At 38.8% G+C, this 19,526-nt stretch overlaps 2 protein-coding genes across 2 annotated transcripts in view; both read left to right on the plus strand.

Moving 5' to 3' along the window:
- Positions 1-19,526, plus strand: part of LOC140614849 (olfactory receptor 10A6) — a 66,535-nt gene that overhangs the window by 18,374 nt on the left and 28,635 nt on the right. The gene's annotated exons all lie outside the window — the stretch shown is intronic.
- On the plus strand, positions 6,213-7,759 carry LOC140615407 (olfactory receptor 10A3). Its single transcript, XM_072795267.1, has one exon. It carries the CDS (start codon positions 6,629-6,631, stop codon positions 7,571-7,573), a length of 945 nt encoding a protein of 314 aa, XP_072651368.1. The 5' UTR covers positions 6,213-6,628; the 3' UTR covers positions 7,574-7,759.

The following is a 19,526-nucleotide window of genomic DNA, read 5'->3' on the forward strand; positions in this document are numbered from 1 at the left end:
TACAGAGGCTGGCTGGCATCCAGTGTGGGTGAGGTTGTGTCACTCCCTAAGAGATTAGATATTCACAGCAGACCAACTCCTGAATATCATAGAGAATCTGGGAACAAGGGAACAGGTGCCCAGCCACATTGCTGGATATTCATGGGGTCAAGGAGGACCATTAAAAAAAAACATAGGTCTAACATGCAATTGAGGTTTAGATAATTTATTTTGATTAGGATTCACATTCAGTTCAAACTAGCTGAAGCAAAAAATTAAATGACCCACTGTATTTATTTTTTACAGATAACAGACTTCTAGTTTTAGCTATGTCCAGCTCTTTATAGGTAATGGCATCAAGGCTTTCACTCTCTCTCCCCTCTATTGCTCTTTTTATAGTTGCCCTTCTTCTTATTTCATAGAGTGGCTCTTATGTATCAGAGAAGATGGACATAAGGGGTGTCAACTTAAGCCATCCTTACAGTCAACAACCCTAAAAGAACAGAATCATCTTTACCAATAGGTCTAGCAGAGAAGTTGGAAGAGGCTTCTGACCTGACCCTGGGTATGTGCCAAGCCTTGAACAACCACTGTGGTCTGGAATATGAACTTCTCTGATTACATAGGCTTAAGTCTGATGGCCTAGGTCACACTCACACCTGCGGGCTAAGTAAGAAAGGATCAGCACTTCTTGAAACTCATGGAATGGGAGAGTGGTTCCCCAAAGGAAAGGATTCTGAACATACAGAATAATATGTCACACAGATATTACACAATGGTCTGGGGTTCCCTGAGGGGCTGGGTAAGAGGAAGAGGCCATGAGACACTTGTGTGTAGAAGTCTGAAAGAATGGGTCCAACTGGGATCCAGAGCTTGGTGGTTGAAGGGAGCAGTGATTCTAGGTGCAGAGAGACCCTGGTTTTACCTGGTGCTGACTTAGCCTCCCTCTGGAGAAGGAGAGGTACAAACCATGGGAAAGAGAAGGTTGTGGTTTCCTAGGGAATAACCATGGGGACCCCCTCGGAAAGACTGTGGTTTGAGAGTAGCAGGTAGTGGAAGTTTGTGAGACAAAACACAAGATGCCCAGTTACATCCGAATTTCGGATAAACTATAAATATTTTTTTTTGCATGGGACACACACTAAAAGATTGTTTATACGAAATTCAAATTTGACTGAACATTCTATATTTTTATTTGCTCAATCTGGCAACCCTAAGTAGAGGAGGGTGGTGGGGGCAGGCAGCAGCCATGAGCCACATAGTACATATCTGCTGCTGTAGCTTCAATTAGTCCTGACAATTCCCCTATTTCTTCTCCCCTTCTCTGGACTCTTAAAATGAAAGTGGCCTTTTGCAGAACCCACAAACTGGGGGGAAGGCTCCTAAGTAGGTTAGAAATGTGAGTATTCTTGGAAATATGTGGAGAACACTTGCCAGGAAAAGACTGAATTTATATTAGTAAATCTGTGGCAATTTTGAGATTGGACTCATGTGTAAATTGATTTTTGACATGGTTGTCAGTGACTATGCTTTCTCTCAGATAATTTAGAATTTCCTCTTCCCTTTTTGGAACACTGGCAGAAATGTAACTCCTTCCTTACCAAAACAAAACAAAACAAAACAACCCAAAAACCCCACACACAAAAAAACCCCACACAAAACAAAACATGCTTCTTAATTCGTTAGAGACTCAGGAAGACAATAATTTCTATGTTTCATGCTTCCCATTTCCCACTTCAAGGCCCCAGTGGATTTTTTTTGTTGTTGTTACCATGGAGAAGGTGATGGGGGCATCTATATTGTGCTCTTAGCAATACCCTGTATAGTCCAATTCAGCCTGAATGATGGGATGGTCAATCTCAAGAAGGTCCGTTTTGTTAGTAGGATGTGTAACTATTCACTTCTTGACTTCTTTTATAATCTTTTCCCATTCACTCCTAAACTTGAGAACCAGACCCCGAAGAGTGTGAAGTCCTTGAAGTGATTCATTTACAGATTTTCCTTGCCCTATTTCCATTTATTCTCCATCCCTCCCTCACTAAGATTTGAAATCCTGTCTTCTTCACCCTCTACATTCATGTCCTTCAGGATAGTCCTACGTGGGATTTGATCCCCGGACTGGAGATTACACCCTGAGCTGAAGGCAGATGCTCAACCGCTGAGCCACCCAGGTGTCCCTAGTCTCCTTCCTTTGCCAAAAATACCATTATTTCTCTTGGGGATTTTTTAATTAAACTTTTTAAAGTATGCACTGTTGGGGTAGATGCTATCCTCATTTATGGGGTAGGTACCATTTGGCAGCATTCTCCATCCTCATCAATCACATTGTCTGGTCCATGGTTTCTCATGTAATCCTCCTACAGCAAATGATATGAGAGGGGTCCTCAAATTGTTTTTTGTGAATGAACACCTTTTCCCCACAGGATAACTAGTATGTTTCCCACTGGATACAGATTAGAAAGGATGTATCTCTAAGAATTGGTAGACATTGTCTGTAGTTGGGGAGAGCTTCCTTGAGAATGGAACCTACTCTAGGAAAGCAGAGATGAAAAATAGAGAAAGGGAACCAGATCCTGTTCACCTCATCTGAATTTAGGATAAAGCCAAGCCTGTAAATTCATTCGTCCCTACATTCTGGTGGGACAGAACCAATGGTCTCATTGATTGCTCAAGTCAGTACAGGCTAACCTATGAGTCCCTTGGTTCTTTCACATACCTTGTGAGATTAATAATATCATTTTAGCAGAAAAGTAAGCCAGAGAAGTTATATATTTGCTCATATAGTTAGTTCAGATATTTTCTCTTCAAGATAAAAAGCACGATCTATAAAATCACCTAAATGACTAATGCCCCCCCACCACCGAATTTTCAGTGTTTCCATATTTCTACAGGAAAATATTTAAAAAACTGGTAATGACACCAGGCTTTCCACAAAGTAACTTCAACCTACTTGTCTTAACATGTTTCCTATCACTGTAGAAACTGCCCATCCCATGCAATCAATCTAGATAAATCTGCCTTTCCTTATACCCCTATCCCTGCCTGTCTTCACTGTCTTTACTTTTACTCAGCCTTTGCTTTCATTCCTTAATGGTGGTGTTGGGTGCATCATGGTGAAATTGAGTCTCTTGAGTGAATAGATGTTTATCCCTATAGAAACCTGAAGGAGTGTTGCTTCAAGTTTGAGTAATTGAGCTTTCTTATGTCCATAGGGGGAAGTCTATATAAATTGAGTGTAAGTTTTCCAGAGAATTCTCCAAGGGCAAACATTCAATATTATATAATGTTATATAATCAGTGCATTGAATCACTAAGTTTTATTTATGGGAGAGTATTTTTTTAAACTAAAGAAGTGAAACAGATGATTGAATGAATGAAAATGAGAGGTAAGGAACTGAAGGTAAGGAACTGAAGATTCTGCTTATGTGCCTGTTAGTGGGTTTGCCATTTAAAGTTCTTCTCACTGATAATTGGAGATACTTATCATTGCTCAAGTGAGAATGTCAACCACTCTGTCTTTTATAGTCACATAACATTTTGGGCAATAATTAGAACTTTAAGTAGTTTGCTTGCACTGATCATCAATTCATAGAGCTTTGTAGCTGGGGTGGGAAGTGATCAGAAATAAGGCCAGTCACGCACAAAGATGAAACCCAGAGAAGGGGGTGATTTGGCCAAGGTCATACAGAAAGTTAACAGTAGAACCAGAAGGACATGTCATTGAATCAGTCAGGTCACCATTAGGGTAACTCATGTGAAAGGGAAAAGATGGAGCATTCAGGTTCAGTTGTTCTTTCTTTCTTTCTTTCTTTCTTTCTTTCTTTCTTTCTTTCTTTCTTTCTTTCTTCTTTCTTTCTTTCTTTCTTTCTTCTTTCTTCTTTCTTTCTTTTTTCTATCATACATAAAGACAGTGATTTAGATTTGTTTCATAACTATCGGTCCCCTGAAGTTCATCTATTTTTAATAAGATACTCTAAATTTTAATATTTTTAAAACTTAGTTTTATATACTTGGAGCTTAATATATATTTTTATCTACTACAAATGGTACTTAAATGCTTTTTTTTTTTCTTCAGGGTCCACCTTACTAACTTTAGAGATTACTTGATATCCAAAACATAATTATTAAAGTTAATACAGATATTTGATTTATCACCATGGTTAAACTCTGTAAATCAACTTGCTTTTTACTATCTGTTAATGTCCTAATAATCTGAGTTCAAGGCAACAATACATATATTCAGCTTCTGTCTTCCCGGCTTCTTCATGTCCTACAATGAAATATTGTCAGTTTTCAAAGCACCATCCAAAGACCAGGAGGCCCCCACTCTAGTATTAAGATGTCACAAATACCTCTGATTTGAACAAATCTGCCTTCCTCCTTCTACTTTCTGGCTCTTCCACCCATAGCATCCTTTGATTATGGTTGTTTACTTCCCTTCTCCACTCAGAAGTAATTTTCCCTTTTCAAATTTCTAAAACACTTGTTCCCATCTAGTTTCTCTTAAATGCCAGTCTGAGAAGTAGGCATTTTATTTTATTCATTTTTTTATAATAAATTTATTTTTTATTGGTGTTCAATTTACCAACATACAGAATAACACCCAGTGCTCATCCTGTCAAGTGCCCCCCTCAGTGCCCGTCACCCATTCACCCCCACCCCACGCCCTCCTCCCCTTCCACCACCCCTAGTTCGTTTCCCAGAGTTAGGAGTCTTAAAAGGAGACCCTGAAGATTCTGGGAGAAAGGATGATATTATTTTGGCAGAGGTATGAGGGATAGATTGGAAAAGAAGTCACAAAACATGGAGAAGCCAGTTAGGAGAGCATTTAATGATGAGGGTAGGGAGGGGGAGGAAGCAGGGGAAGGAAAGAGGCCATGACTCCAGATTTTAAATACCTGTGGGTCTGACAGTGAAGAGGATGCTGGGGACAGGGGAGGGAGAGAAGGTCTGAGTGACAAGGGAGGAGAGGGGGGAGAAGCAAGGTGCTCCATCCAGATAGGGGCCCAGAAGAGCAGCTAGACAGGAAGAAGATGGTCAGCTGTGCTTGGGACTGGTAAGCCCAAAGGACTCTGCATATATGCCTCCTCCTCTTTTCTACCCCCCACCGCTTTTCTACCTTCCCTTCAGCCTCCCCCTCATCTGAATGGAAGGGAAGGCTGCAATTTTCTATGAACAAATCAGAGAAACACCATGTCAGGTCTCGAAGGGAGGCCCTGCTCCCAACCACACAGGGGAGCCTGAGTGCAAGAAGACTCAGAGACTCATCTTGGAGGTAGTAGCAGAATCAGGATTGTGGCCCAGCCCTCCAATTCAGTGATATCTCCAATCCTACAGGGGCTGCAAACCTCTACAAAAAAGCCATGGGTTGATTCTGGGGCTCTCTATTCCCTTGATTTATTTTTCATTCAGACAATAGATTCCCTAAGGTCAGAGTCCAGGTTTCTGAATTTTAATATTCTTCCATCTATTCAACAAATACTGGTTTAGCATCTATTATATCTAGTTATTACCTATTCCAGGCACCGAAGATACAGAAAAGAACAGAACAAAGTTCCTGTCTTCCTGGAGCTTACGTTCCAGAAGGGGGAATTAGATAATAAGCATAAAACCCTAATAAATATGTGTGATTTCAGTTGGTGACAAGTGTTATGGCAAAATATAAACCAGGGAGGCGGAAGTCATAGGGTGCTGGAGGAGGGGCGTAGGGGATGCTATTTTATGCTGTTCTCTCCGGGAAGACCTCTCTGTCAAATTTATGTCATGAATGTATCTTTGAGGGTATATGGGCGCCACATGGTGGGTGCACAAACAGTGTTTAATTAATTGTTAATGGTTAAATGAACTTGCTAATAATATGTGTGTGGTGGGGGGTGGAGAGAGACAGAGAGAGAGAGAGAGAAATGGAGAGAGTTTAAATCACGGGACCAGAATAACCAAAAATGGAATTTTGTATAGCCCCCCAATTCATTTTATGGTCATAAGGATGGGCGATGGAGAACTGATCTCTAAAGTTTTTCATTCAGGCAAATTTCAGAATAATAGATCCATTCTAACCAAAAAAAAGATCTGAGATAAAAGCATCTAAAATTCAACCCCTTTTGAGTGTTTCTCTATTTGGTATATTATTCACATATCTCATTTTTAATAAGGCAATATAAATGTATTTTGAACTTTGGCATTTGTAATAAATACTCATCAAAATTTGTTTTAATTTAGAATTAATAGCTATAAATTTTTGTCCTTTTTTGGCTATTTTTTATTTAAAGCCTTTATTGGAAAAATCACATATGAAATACAATTGAAAAGAACAGAAATGCATACATCAATGTAATGGACAATGGATTCTGTGTTTTAAGAATAGGATTTATTTTCAACCTAGCAAAAAAGTTGGCAGAGAACACCTGCTATTTCATACCTTGAAAGCAAGATTTCTGAGCCAAAATTTCTCACTTCATTTGTATTTGAACGACTCACTCTTCCAATATATTGGTTATTCTCAAAATTTGCCAACTTGAAGATCTGACAAATGAATTCATTATTACATCTTCTGCCAAGAATTTAAGACTCAAACTACCAGCTATTGGACTGTGTGACCTCATAATTTGTATACAATGTCCATAAAAACAGCATACTCTTTTCCACTGAAATGAAAAGGCAAAATCAAAGCTCTGTGGTTGAATTCATCCTCTTGGGCTTTTCTAACTTTCCTGAACTCCAAGAGCAGCTCCTTGGGGTTTTCCTGGCTGTTTACCTGGTGACTCTGATGGGAAATGCCATCATTATAGTCATCATCGCCTTGGAACAGACCCTCCACGTGCCCATGTATCTGTTCCTCCAGAACCTGTCTGTGGTGGACGTGAGTTTCAGCGCAGTCATTATGCCTGAAATGCTGGTGGTCCTCACCAGGGAGAAAACGTCCATTTCATTTGTGAGCTGTTTTGCACAGATGTATTTCATCCTTTTCTTTGGTGGCACTGAATGTTTTCTCCTGGGGACGATGGCTTATGACCGATTTGTTGCAATCTGTCACCCTCTGAGCTACCCAATGATTATGAACAAAAGGGTTTTCATGAAATTAGTAATGTTCTCATGGGTCTCAGGGATCATGGTGGCTACTGTGCAGACCACATGGGTTTTCAGTTTTCCTTTTTGTGGTCCCAACGAAATCAATCATCTCTTCTGTGAGACTCCCCCAGTGCTAGAACTTGCATGTGCAGACACGTTTCTGTTTGAAATCTATGCATTCACTGGCACCATTTTGATTGTCATGGTTCCTTTTGTGTTGATACTCCTGTCTTATATTCGGATTCTCTTTGCCATCCTGAGGATGCCATCAGCCACGGGGAGGCAAAAGGCCTTTTCCACTTGTGCCTCCCATCTCACGTCTGTGACCCTCTTCTATGGCACAGCCAGTATGACTTATTTACAACCCAAATCTGGCTACTCCCCAGAAACTAAGAAACTCATGTCATTGGCTTACACATCACTTACACCTCTGCTGAATCCACTGATCTACAGTTTGAGAAACAGTGAGATGAAAAAAGCTTTGATGAAACTATGGCGAAGAAGAGTGGATTCACACACATTCTGACTGTGCTGAGAAGCCAGGTGATATTTGACCAGTGTTTGACTGAACTCTACTTAAATTTAAAAAATGGGCCAAACAGTCTGCATTTCTTGGTATGAACATGCTTAATTTATTATTTTTCCAAGGTCAATAATATTATAGGGATCTGTTTTTTTGATAGTGTACTTGTGTCATTATTTTTATTTTTATTTTTTATTTTTTTATTATTTTTTTTGTGTCATTATTTTTAAATATAATATATAATATAGCAGTTAATATGTTCCTCTATTATGATCATCTAGGTCATTACTGGATTGTCATCATAAAGACAAAGCTTCAATAAACACCTAGTTCCATACATTCGTAACTGCTGATGTTTTATTTCTCTTTTTTTCTTTTAAAGATTTTATTTATTTGTTCATGAGAGACACAAAAGAGAGAGAGAGAGAGAGAGAGAGAGAGAAGCAGAGACAGGCAGAGGGAGAAGCAGACTCCATGCAGGGAGCCCGATGTGGGACTCGATCCTGGGTCTCCAGGATCACGCCCTGGGCTGAAGGAGGCGTTAAACTGCTGAGCCACCAGGGCTGCCCTGATGTTTTATTTCTGACAGATTCTTCAAGGTAGGTCTGATGGAATGAAGAATATGCATGCTTATAAGTTTTCAGAGTTATTGCATAGCTACTTTTCAAAGTCCTTGAAACTTTTCAGAGTAACCTGAAGAGCCACTCTGCTAAACTAACAGGGTAGAGCTTCGAGAGACCGGTACGTAGATGAGATTTTTATTTCTGGAGTGAAAATCCAGAAATTCTGTGAACGAGTAGGAAAATAAATCAGCTATTCTGAGGAGACCAAACTGGTTTTACTTTAAGGATTTACATAGGTTTTATTCAAAACAGGAGTGCTCTTGGTTTATTTTCATATATTCACCCAGTGATGAGTGAAGGACTAAATGAGCACTTCCCTGAGGTCTCACTTGATACAAGTTCTCTTTTTCACTGATAGACCACTGTTTTTAGAGACTTTTGTTAAATTTCCCTTTGTAGGCCCAAAGTGCCCTCAGACACTATGTTTATAAACATAGGAAGATTCATTTCTTTTATTGTGGGAAACCAAGTGATTAATTATTTGTGCACATTTTCTTTGGTCCTGAATCACATCACTAACTGTGGGATCTTCCCTAGAATAATCTCTCATCTGGCAACATTTGGGACATTTGATGGTTACTTGCTATTTTAATGTTGTTATTCATAAATAGTGGGGCCCCTTTATTGGATTTTTATCACATGAGCTCTCTTTCTCTCTCTGCCCTTAGTTTCTGTTCCAGGGATGGTAATAAAGGAGAAAAATGCTATTCCCACTGTCATTCAGCTGTGGGAAAAACAATTTTTAGTTACTACTGCCTCTGATAAACTGATTCGATTTTCACAAAAGGAAATTTTGGCATCAAATGGTCAAAACCAGTTTGAATAATATTTGAAGGTTGTGCAATCTTCTTTTCAGTGGAGCACTAAACAGGCATTTAGAAATCCTTTCATTAGTGTTTGTCCAGACATTTCCTTCTTGTAGTCTTTAAGAGGTTCAATTAAATAAGGCCATTCAGAAAAAAAATCCTTGAAAGTCTAAATCCCAAGACAAATAGTAATAGTCACTTTTGGGGCACCTAGGTGGCTCAGTCGGTTCAGCGTCTGCCTTTGGCTTGGGTCATGAACCCAGGGCTCCCTGCTCAGCAGAGAGCCTGCTTCTCCCTCTGCCTCTGCCTGTTGATCTCTCTGCTTGTGTACTCTCTCTGTCAAATAAATAAATAAAATCTTTAAAACAAAACAAATATTCAGGGATCCCTGGGTGGCACAGCAGTTTGGCACCTGCCTTTGGCCCAGGGCGCGATCCTCGAGACCCGGGATTGAATCCCACATCGGGCTCCCGGTGCATGGAGACTGCTTCTCCCTCTGCCCCTCTCTCTCTCTCTCTCTCTCTCTCTGTGACTATCATAAATAAATTTTAAAAATTTAAAAAATTATTAAAAAAACAAACAAAAAAAACAAATCCATTTTTAATTTAAATTCTAGTTAGTTAACATACAATGTAATGTTAGTTTCAGGTGTACAATATAGTGATTCATCACTTACATACGACACCCAGTGCTCATTAGGACAAGTGCACTCCTTAATCCCCATTACCTATTTAACCCATCCCCCCACCCACCTCTACTCTGGCATCCATCAGTTTGTTCTCTCTAGTTAAGAGTCTGTTTCTTGGTTTGCTCCCTCTTTTTTTCCCTCTATGATCATCTATTTTGTTTCTTAAATTATACATATGAGTGAAATCATATGGTATTTGTCTTTCTCTGACTGACTTATTTCACTTAGCATAGTACTCTCTAGCTCCATCCACGTCTTTGCAAATGGCAAGATTACATTCTTTTTGATGGCAAGTAATATATATATAATACGTCTTTATCCATTCATCACTTGATGGACATTTAGGCTCCTTCCATAATTTGGCTATTGTTGATAATGCTGCTATAAATGTCAGGGTGCACGTGCCCCCTTAAATCAGTATTCTTGTATCCTTTGGGTTAATACCTAGTAGTGCGTTTGCTGGATTGTAGTGTAGTGTATCCATTCTTAACATTTTGAGGAAACTCCATATTGTTTTCCAGAATGGCTGCATCAGTTTATAATTCCCACCAACAGTGCAAGAGGATTCCCCTTTTCCCACATCCTTGCCAACACCTGTCGGTTTCTTGTGTTGTTAATTTTAGCGTTTCTGACTGGTGTGAGGTGATATCTCAGTGTAGTTTTGATTTGCATTTCCCTAATGATGAATGAAGTTGAGCATCTTTTCATGTGTCTGCTGGCCGTCTGGATGTCTTCTTTGGAAAAATGTCTGTTCATATCCTCTGCCCATTAAAAAAAAACTGATTATTACTTTTTTTGTGTGTGTTGAATTATATCAGTTCTTTATATAATTTGGAAACTAATACCCTTATCAGATATATCATTTGCAAATATCTTCTCCCATGCAGTATTAGTTTAGTTGATTGTTTCCTTTGCTGTGCAGAAGATTCTTAGTTTGCTGTATTCCCAATAGTTCATTTTTGCTCTTGTTCCCTTTGCTTCAGGAGACATATCTAGTAAGAAGTTGTTACAGATGATATCAAGGAGGTTGCTGCTTGTGTTCTCCTCTAGGATTTTGATGGTTTCCTCTCTCACATTTAGGTCTTTAATCCATTTAAATTTACTTTTGTGTATGGTGTTAGAAAGTGGTCCAGTTCCATTCTTCTGCATGCTTGCTGCTGTCCAATTTTTCCAACACCATTTGTTGAAGAGACCATCTTTCTTCCATTAGATATTCTTTCCCATTTTGTCAAAGATTAATTGACCATATAGTTATGGGTTCATTTCTGGGTTTTCTATTCTGGTTCTATTGATCACTATGTCTCCTTTTGTGCCTGTGCCATACTGTCTTGACTACTGCAGCTTTGTACTGTAGCTTAAAGTCTGGAATTGTGATGCTTCCAGCTTTACTTTTCATTTTCAAGCCTGCTTTAGCTATTTGGGGTCTTTTGTGGTTCCATATAAATTTTAGGATTGTTGGTTTTAGCTCTATGAAAAATGATGGTGGTATTTGATAGAGACTGCATTAAATCTGTAGATTACTTTGGGTAATGCAGAGATTTTAACAATGATTATTTTTCCAATCCATGAGCATGGAATCTTTTCCCATTTCTTTATGTTCTCTTCAATTTTTTTCATTAGTGTTCTATAGTTTTCAGAAAACAGATCATTTACCTCTTTGGTTAGGTTTATTCCTAGATACTTTATAGTTTTTGGTGCAATTGTAAATAGAATTGATTCTTGGTTTCTCTTTCTGCTGTTTCATTATTGGTGTAAAGAAATGCAACAGATTTCTGTACCTTGATTTTATATCCTGTGACTTTACTGAATTCATATATCAGTGTTACCAAATTTTTGGTGGGGTCTTTTGGATTTTCTATATAGAGTATCATGTCATCTGCAAACATGGAAAGTTTGACTTCTACCTTGCCAATTTGCATGCCTTTTATTTCTTTGTGATGTCTGATTACTGAGGCTAGGACTTCCAGTACTACGTTAAATATTATGTTGAGGATTGTTCCTTCTATCCATACTTTGTTGAGGGATTTTATTATGAATGGATATTGTACTTTGTCAGATACTTTTACTGCACCTATTGAAAGAATCATATGGTTCTCATCCTTTTTAAAATTAATGTAATGTATCATACTGATTGATTTCTGAATACTGAACCACTGTTGCAACCCAGGAATAAAGCCCTCTTGATGATGAGGAATGATTCTTTTTAATGTGTCGTTGAATTCAGTTTACCAGCATTTTGTTCAGAATTTTTGCATTCATGTTCATTAGGGATATTGGCCTGTGGTTCTTTTATTTACTATAGTCTTCATCTGTTTTGTTTCAAGGTAATGCTGGTCTCAAAGAATGAATTTGGAAGTTTTCCTTCCTTTTCTATTTTTGGAATAGTTTGTAAGAATAGGTATTAACTCTTCTTTAAATGTCTGATAAAATTCACCTGTGAAGCCTCTGGTCCTGGACTTTGCTTTGGGAAATTTTTTTACTACTGATTCAATTTCCTTGCTGTTTATTAGTCTGTTCAAGTTTTCTTTTTCTTCCTATTTCAGTTTTGGTAGTTTATACCTTTCTAGGAATTTATCCATATCTTCCAGGTTGTCCAATTTGTTGGCATGTAGTTTTTCAAAATATTATTTTATAATTGTTTATATTTTTGTTGTGTTGGTTATTATTTCTCCTCTTTCATTTGTGATTTTATTTATTTGGGTCATTTTTCTTTTTGATAAGTCTGGCTAGGGTTTATCAATTTTATTATTATTTTTTTAAAGAACCAGCTCCTGGTTTTTTTTTTTTTTTTTTACTTTCTATACCATTTATTCCTGCTCTAATTTATTATTTCCCTTCTGCTGGCTTTAGACTTTGTTTGTTGTTCATTTTCTAACTCCTTTAGGCATAAGGTAAAGTTGTTTATTTGAAATTTTTCCTATTTTTTGAGGCAGGTTTGTATTGCTATGTACTTCCCTCTTAAGAACACTTTGCTGCATTCCAAAAGCTTTGTACCATTGTGTTTTCATTTTCATTTGTCTCCATGTATTTTTTATTTCTCCTTTGGTTTCCTGGTTGACCCACTTATGGTTTAGCAGCATATTGCTTAACCTCCAAATATTTATGATCTTTCCAAATTTTTTCTAGTAGATGACTTCAAGTTACATAGCATCATGTTCAGAAAAATATGCATGGTATGAGGCACCTTGAGTGGAGCAATTGGCTAAGTGCCCAACTCTTGTTTTTTGCTTAGGTCATGATCTCAGGGAGGGTCGTGAGATGGAGCCCAACGTTGGGTTCTGTGCTCAGAGTAGAGTTTGCTTGGGATTCTCTCTTCCTCTCACTCTGCCCCTCTGCTCATGCTCTTTCTCTCCTGAAAATAAATTTTAAAAATCGAACTAGGGGTGGTGGAAGGGGAGGAGGGCGGGGGGTGGGGGTAAATGGGTGACGCGCACTGAGGGGGGCACTTGACGGGATGAGCACTGGGTGTTATTCTGTATGATGGCAAATTGAACACCAATAAAAAATAAATTTATTATTAAAAAATAAAAATCAAAATCTTTTATTAAAATAAAGGAAATATGCATGATATGATCTCAATCTTTTTGTACTTGTACCTGATTTGTAACCTAGTATTTGATCTGTTCTGGAAACTATTCCTTATATACTGGAAAAGAATGTGTATTCTGCTGCTTTAGGATGAAGTGCTCTGAATCTTGTCCAATGTGTCATTCAGAGTCATTGTCTCCTTATTGATTTTCTATTTAGATGATCTATCCATTGATGTAAGTGGAGTGTAAAATCCCCTATTTTTATTGTATTATTACCAATGAGTTCTTTTATGTTTGTATTAATTGTTTTATATATTTGGGTGCTCCCATGTTGGGTGCATAAATATTTATAACTGTTAGATTTTCTTGTTGGATTTTCCCTTTTATTATTATATAGTCCCCTTCTTCAACTCTTATTGCAGTCTTTGGTTTAAAGTCTAGTTTGTCCAATATAGATATTGTGATCCCAGCTTTCTTCTGATGTCTATTTGTACGATGAATGTTTCTCCACTCCCTCACTTTCAATATTCTGGTGTCTTTAGTATAAAATGAGTCTCTTGTATCAGAAATAGATGGGCCCTGTTTTTATATCCATTCTGGCACTCATGTCTTTTGATTGGGGTATTAAGCCCGTTTAAATTCAGAGTAATTATTGATAGATAAGAATATAGTGCCATTGAATTCGCTGTAAAGTCACTGCTTCTGGAGATTTTCTGTTTCTTTCTAGTCTTTTTGCTATTATCTTTCTTTCCCACTCAAAGAGTCCCCTTTAATATTTCTTGCAGGGCTGGTTTAGTGGTCATGAACTCCTTTGGTTTTTATCTGGGGTAATTTCTATCTCTCATTCTATTCTGAATGATAGCCTTGCTGGATAAAGTATTCTTGGCTGCATGTACCCCAAACCATAAGATATCTAGGAATAAACCTTAACCAAAGAGGTAAAGGAACTATACTCCAAAAACTACAGAACAGTTATGAAAGAAATTGAGGAAGACATAAAGAGATGGAAAAACATTCCATGCTCATGGATTGGAAGAATAAATATTTTGAAAAAGTCTATGCTACCCAGAGTAATTTACATGTTCAGTGAAATCTCCATCAAAATACCATGAACTTTCTTCACAGAGTTGGAACAAATCATCTTAAGATTTGTATGGAACCAGAAAAGACCCCAAATAGCCAAAGGAATGTTGAAAAAGAAAGCCAAAGCTGGGGGGCATCACAATGCCTGACTTTAAGTTGTATTACAAACCTGTGGTCATCAAGACAGTACGGTACTGGCACAAAAACAGACACATAGATCAATAAAACAGAATAGAGAACCCAGAAATGTACCCTCAACTCTATGATCAACTCATCTTTGACAAAGCAGGAAAGAATATCCACTGGAAAAAGGACAGTCTCTTCAACAAATGATGTTGGGAAAATTAGACATCCACATGCAGAAGAATGAAACTGGGCCATTCTCTTACACCATACACAAAGATAAACTCAAAATGGTTGAAAGAACTAAATGTGAGACAAGAATCCATCAAAATACTAGAGGAGAACATAGGCAACAACTTTGAACTTGGCCACAGCAACTTCTTGCAAGACACATTTGTGAAGTCAAGAGAAACAAAAGTAAAAATGAACTATTGAGACTTCATCAAGATAAAAAAGCTTCTGGGGGATCCTTGGGTGGCTCAGTGGTTTAGTGCCTGCCTTTGGCCCAGGGCGTGATCCGGAGTCCTGGGATCGAGTCCTGCATTGGGCTCCCTGCATGGAGCCAGCTTCTCCCTCTGCCTGTGTCTCTGCCTCTCTCTGTGTGTGTCTGTCATGAATAAATAAATAAAATCTTAAAAAAAAAGATAAAAAGCTTCTGCATGGTGAAGAAAACAATCAACAAAACTAAAAGACAACCTACAGAATGGGAGAAGATATTTGCAAATGACATATCAGATAAAGGGCTAGTATCCAAGATCTATAAAGAACTTATCAAACTCAACGTCCAAGAAGCAAACAATCCAGTCATGAAATGGACAGAAGACATAAACAGACATTTCTCCAAAGAAGACCTACACATGGCCACAACAAGCACATGAAAAAATGCTCCACATCATTTGCAATCAGGGAAATACAAATCAAAACTACAATGAGATACCACCTCACACCAGTGAGAATGGCTAAAATTAACAAGACAGGAAACAACAAATGTTGGAGAGGATGTGGAAAAAGAATAACCTTCTTGTACTGTTGGTGTGAATGCAAGCTGGTACAGCCACTCTGGAAAACCGGGTGGAGGTTCCTCAAGAAGTTAAAAGTAGAACTACCCTACAACCCAGCAATTGCAATACTGGATATTTACCTCAAAGATACTGATGTAGTGAAATGCCAGGACACTTGCACCCCAATGTTCATAGCAGTAACGTCCACAATAGCCAAACTGTGTAAGGGGCCATGATGTCCTTCGACGGATGAATGGATAAAGAAGATGTGGTCTATATATACAATGAGACATCACTCAGCCATCAGAAAGGATGAATACCCACCATTTGCTTTGACGTGGATGGAACTGGAGGGTATTATGCTGAGTGAAATAAGTCAATTGGAGAAGGACAATCATCATATGGTTTCACTTATATGTGGAATATAAGAAATATTGAAAGGCACTGTAAGGGAAACTGAATTTGGAAAAATTAGAGAAGCAGACAAACCATGAGAGACTCCTAACTCTGGAAAACAAAGGGTTGCAGAAGGGGAGCAGGGTGGGTGGATGGGGTGATGGGTACTAAGGAGGGCACTAGATAGGATGAGCACTGGGTGTTATACTACATGTTGGCAAATTGAATTTAAATTTAAAAAATAAACAAATGAAAAAAAAGAAACAGGTACACTAGGCAAAAGACAGGGAGAGCCTGTGTTTGGGTTGATGCTTTCTGGAGCTGAACAATAAAAATAATTTCTAAATTCCCTTTAAAAAATAAAGTATTCTTGGCTTCATATTTTCCCTATTTATCATGAATATAATATGCCAATCCCTTCTGGCTTGCCAAGTTTCTGTTGAGAGGTCTACAGCTAGCCTTATAGGTCTTCCCATAAGGGAAGGGGCTTCTTTTGTCTTGATGCTTTTAAGATTTTTTGAATTTATTGCTATATTTTTCAAATTTAATTACATTATGTCTTGGTGTTGGCCTGCTTTTGTTGATTTTGATGGGAATTTTCTGTGCTCCTGGATTTGGATGTCTGTTTTCCACCCCAGATAAGAGAAGTTTTCAGCTATGATTTCCTCAAATTAATTTTCTACCCTGTTTGCACTCTCTTCTGTCACTCCTATGATATGAACGTCATCATGTTTGATGGAGTCACTGAGTCCCCTAAGTCTGTTCTTATGTCCCATAATAATTCTTCTTTCACTCTTTTGCTCAGCTTCATTATTTTTCCATTAGTTTGTCCTCTATATCACTTATTCATTCCTTTGATTCTTCCATCGTTGTGGTCATTACATCTAGTCTGTTTCCAGTCTCAGTTATTACATTCTTCATCTCTGATTTATTTTTTATTTTTTAAAAATTTTATTTATTTATTCATAGACACACAGAGAGAGGCAGAGACACAGGCAGAGGGAGAAGCAGGCTCCATGATTTATTTTTTAAAACTCTTTTATCACTGTTGTAAGGGTCTCCCTGATGTCTTCATGCTCTTTTTACTCTCAGCAAGTAGCCATATGAGTGTTACTTTAGATTCTCTATCAAGCATGTTGCTTATATCTCTTTCACTTAAATCTCTGGCTGTGACCTCATCTTGTTTTTTTCATTTGGGTTGAATTGCTCTGTCTTGGCATATTGTCTAAGTCTGTCTTTTTCTCTGTGTTAGATAGAAGAGCTCATTATATTTCCGGCTTCTGGGAGTAATGGCTTTGTGAAGAAGTTATACAGTTTCCAGGGCCTGGCACTTCAGGGAGTGTCCCTGGTGTGTGCTATGTGCACTCTATTGCTGTGTTTTGGCTGCTTTTATCCTTCAGCCCAGTTGTCCACAGAGGTTCTCCTTGCCTGCAGTGGCCAGTAATTGGGTCTTGGTCAGAACATGGCAAGTTTTAATTAGGTATGCTCTGGTCTGCTTGTTAAATGAGATCTGATACTACTTCCACTTGAACCGAGGCCCTGTAGAACTCTCTGTATAGGAGACATGGTGTGGGCAGTGGCTTGTGCTGGTCTTCTGGGGAAAGGGCCTGCTGCACTGGGATTCAGACAGGCTTTACAGAGAAGGGCATTACTGCCAGAGCACAGGGGTGTGGGACTTGGTATAAGCAAATTAGGCAGAAAGAGTGTTGTTTACCACAAGTGAGTGGCTCTGTGTTTATGCTGAGAGATGGGGAAATAAAATGGTGCTGGCTGGCTCCTTTGTCCCTGGAGAGCATCCTCCTGAACATTTCCCTCTCAGGGAGGATCCCAAGAAGGGCAAATAATCCCCTCCCTGTGTACACCAAACATTCTTCAGATTTTCTTTCCATCCCACCACCTGCCTACTTTCTCTCCAGGAGGAGGATAGTACTCTCAGGATGCTATTCCAGCCAAGCCCACTGACCTTTAAAACTCTAGGCTTTAAGTCCTGCTGTTCGCAAGAACTCACAATTAGCCTCTCCCATTTTCCCAGCTGCTGTCTTTGGGGAAGTGTTCTCCTTGTGTGTATCCCCGTGTGCTTCTCTCCCTCTTACCTTTCTCCATGACCAGGGCTCTGTGCAGCACTTGCAATCCTTCTCTCTTTCTCTGCATTTCCTACCTTCCTTGATGTGACATCCTCTCTCCCTTTAGTTCCAAGTATTCACTTTCATTATACTTTTTGTTCTGTTTCCTTTGTTCATGCTACTCTAAATTGCAGCCACTCTGGCAGTTTCAATCTCATGACAGTTGGTAGGATTGACACTTGAAATCACGCTTTCCTGGTGTCAAAGTTGATGCCAAGATTTCCCACCATAGTCAACACGGACAGGAAATAAGTGAACTTTTAAAATGTAAATCTTACAATGTCTCTTCCTGTTTAAATATTTCAGGGGGTTTCTATGTATTCAGGATAAAAAAAAGTCTTTAGTATGCTGTGTGGAGCCCAGCTTAATTGGGCCCTGTCTATGCTTTCTACTCTTCCATGCTGCATTCTGTCCTCTCCCTACTCATTCACTTGCCTACATTCCTGCTGCAAGGTCTGCTTTCCATTTTTGGTGTCACTATCCCATCCTGGGCTGGGACTGTCAAAACATGCCTTTGTCTCTATCTGATATGTTTCTCATTCTACTTTCCAACTAATTCTTACTTTTCCTGCAGACCTCCTGAAAATGCCTTTCCTTATTAAGGTGAACTTTTTTGTTTCTTCTGTCTTATTCTATTTTTTCTCCCCTTGAAAACCCTGTTCTTTCTTCATAGCCCTTTATCTAAATTTTATTTTATGCAACAAAATGGGATTTTTTTTCTCTTAGTGGGAACTTACACTCAGTTTCTAAGACAAGAAATGGAAATGTTTGCAACGTGACATGTGGTGGGGAGGTAGAGACATCTTTAGCTTAGTAAGATAAAGTACAGGACAACAATTCAAAGGAGTTCATCTTCAAATACAAAAAAACCCCAGTGTGTGTTTGTCATCATTCAAACTGACCAGGCCATCTTCCCTATCTCTGAAGACTTCTACCTGCCTCCCTTCCCCAAAGCTCTCACACTTAGCTTTCAATGGCCTGTTCATTGCAGTCAGCTTTTTTGTGATCTACCTTCAGGGGTCAAAGGAATTTTGTAACAACTGTGTAATGCTATTATTTTCTGATATATTGCCTTCTACCCTCTCCTAATTTCAATGCCAGCACATTTCCCTCCATAGTTATATAATTCCAAGTTACCATTTCTGAAAGTTTTTATCACTGAATTTCCTGTTGTGCCCAGGACATGTCTACGTTCAATATAGTAACAAAACAAGGATGGGATCTACAGGCGAGCCAGGTGATAAAGATCCAATTTCCAATCCCTATTTTACTGCCTGCTTTCACTGACTACTTTGTGTACCATCTGTGCTGGATTTTCTGGGGAGCAGATGCTGAGAAGGAGTCTCCCCAGGGAAGGAAAATACCTGGGAAAGATACAGGGTTGAAACAGGATTGTGTAGGAGAAGCCCTTTGACTGCCACACAGGCCTGGAAAAGTCTTCTGCACACCCAATAGGGAGCTCTGGATTGTCCATTAGGGGTATCCAGTGTGGGCCAGAAATGGCAAGACCCTTGCTTGGTCATTGACTGGGGGCTTACCCAGAAGAGTGTGGCCTGGCTTGGAAGCTCAGTCTGACCACAAAA

Source organism: Canis lupus, chromosome 23, assembly GCF_048164855.1.
Source record: "Canis lupus baileyi chromosome 23, mCanLup2.hap1, whole genome shotgun sequence".
In the NCBI taxonomy this organism is placed as follows: Eukaryota; Metazoa; Chordata; class Mammalia; order Carnivora; family Canidae; genus Canis; species Canis lupus.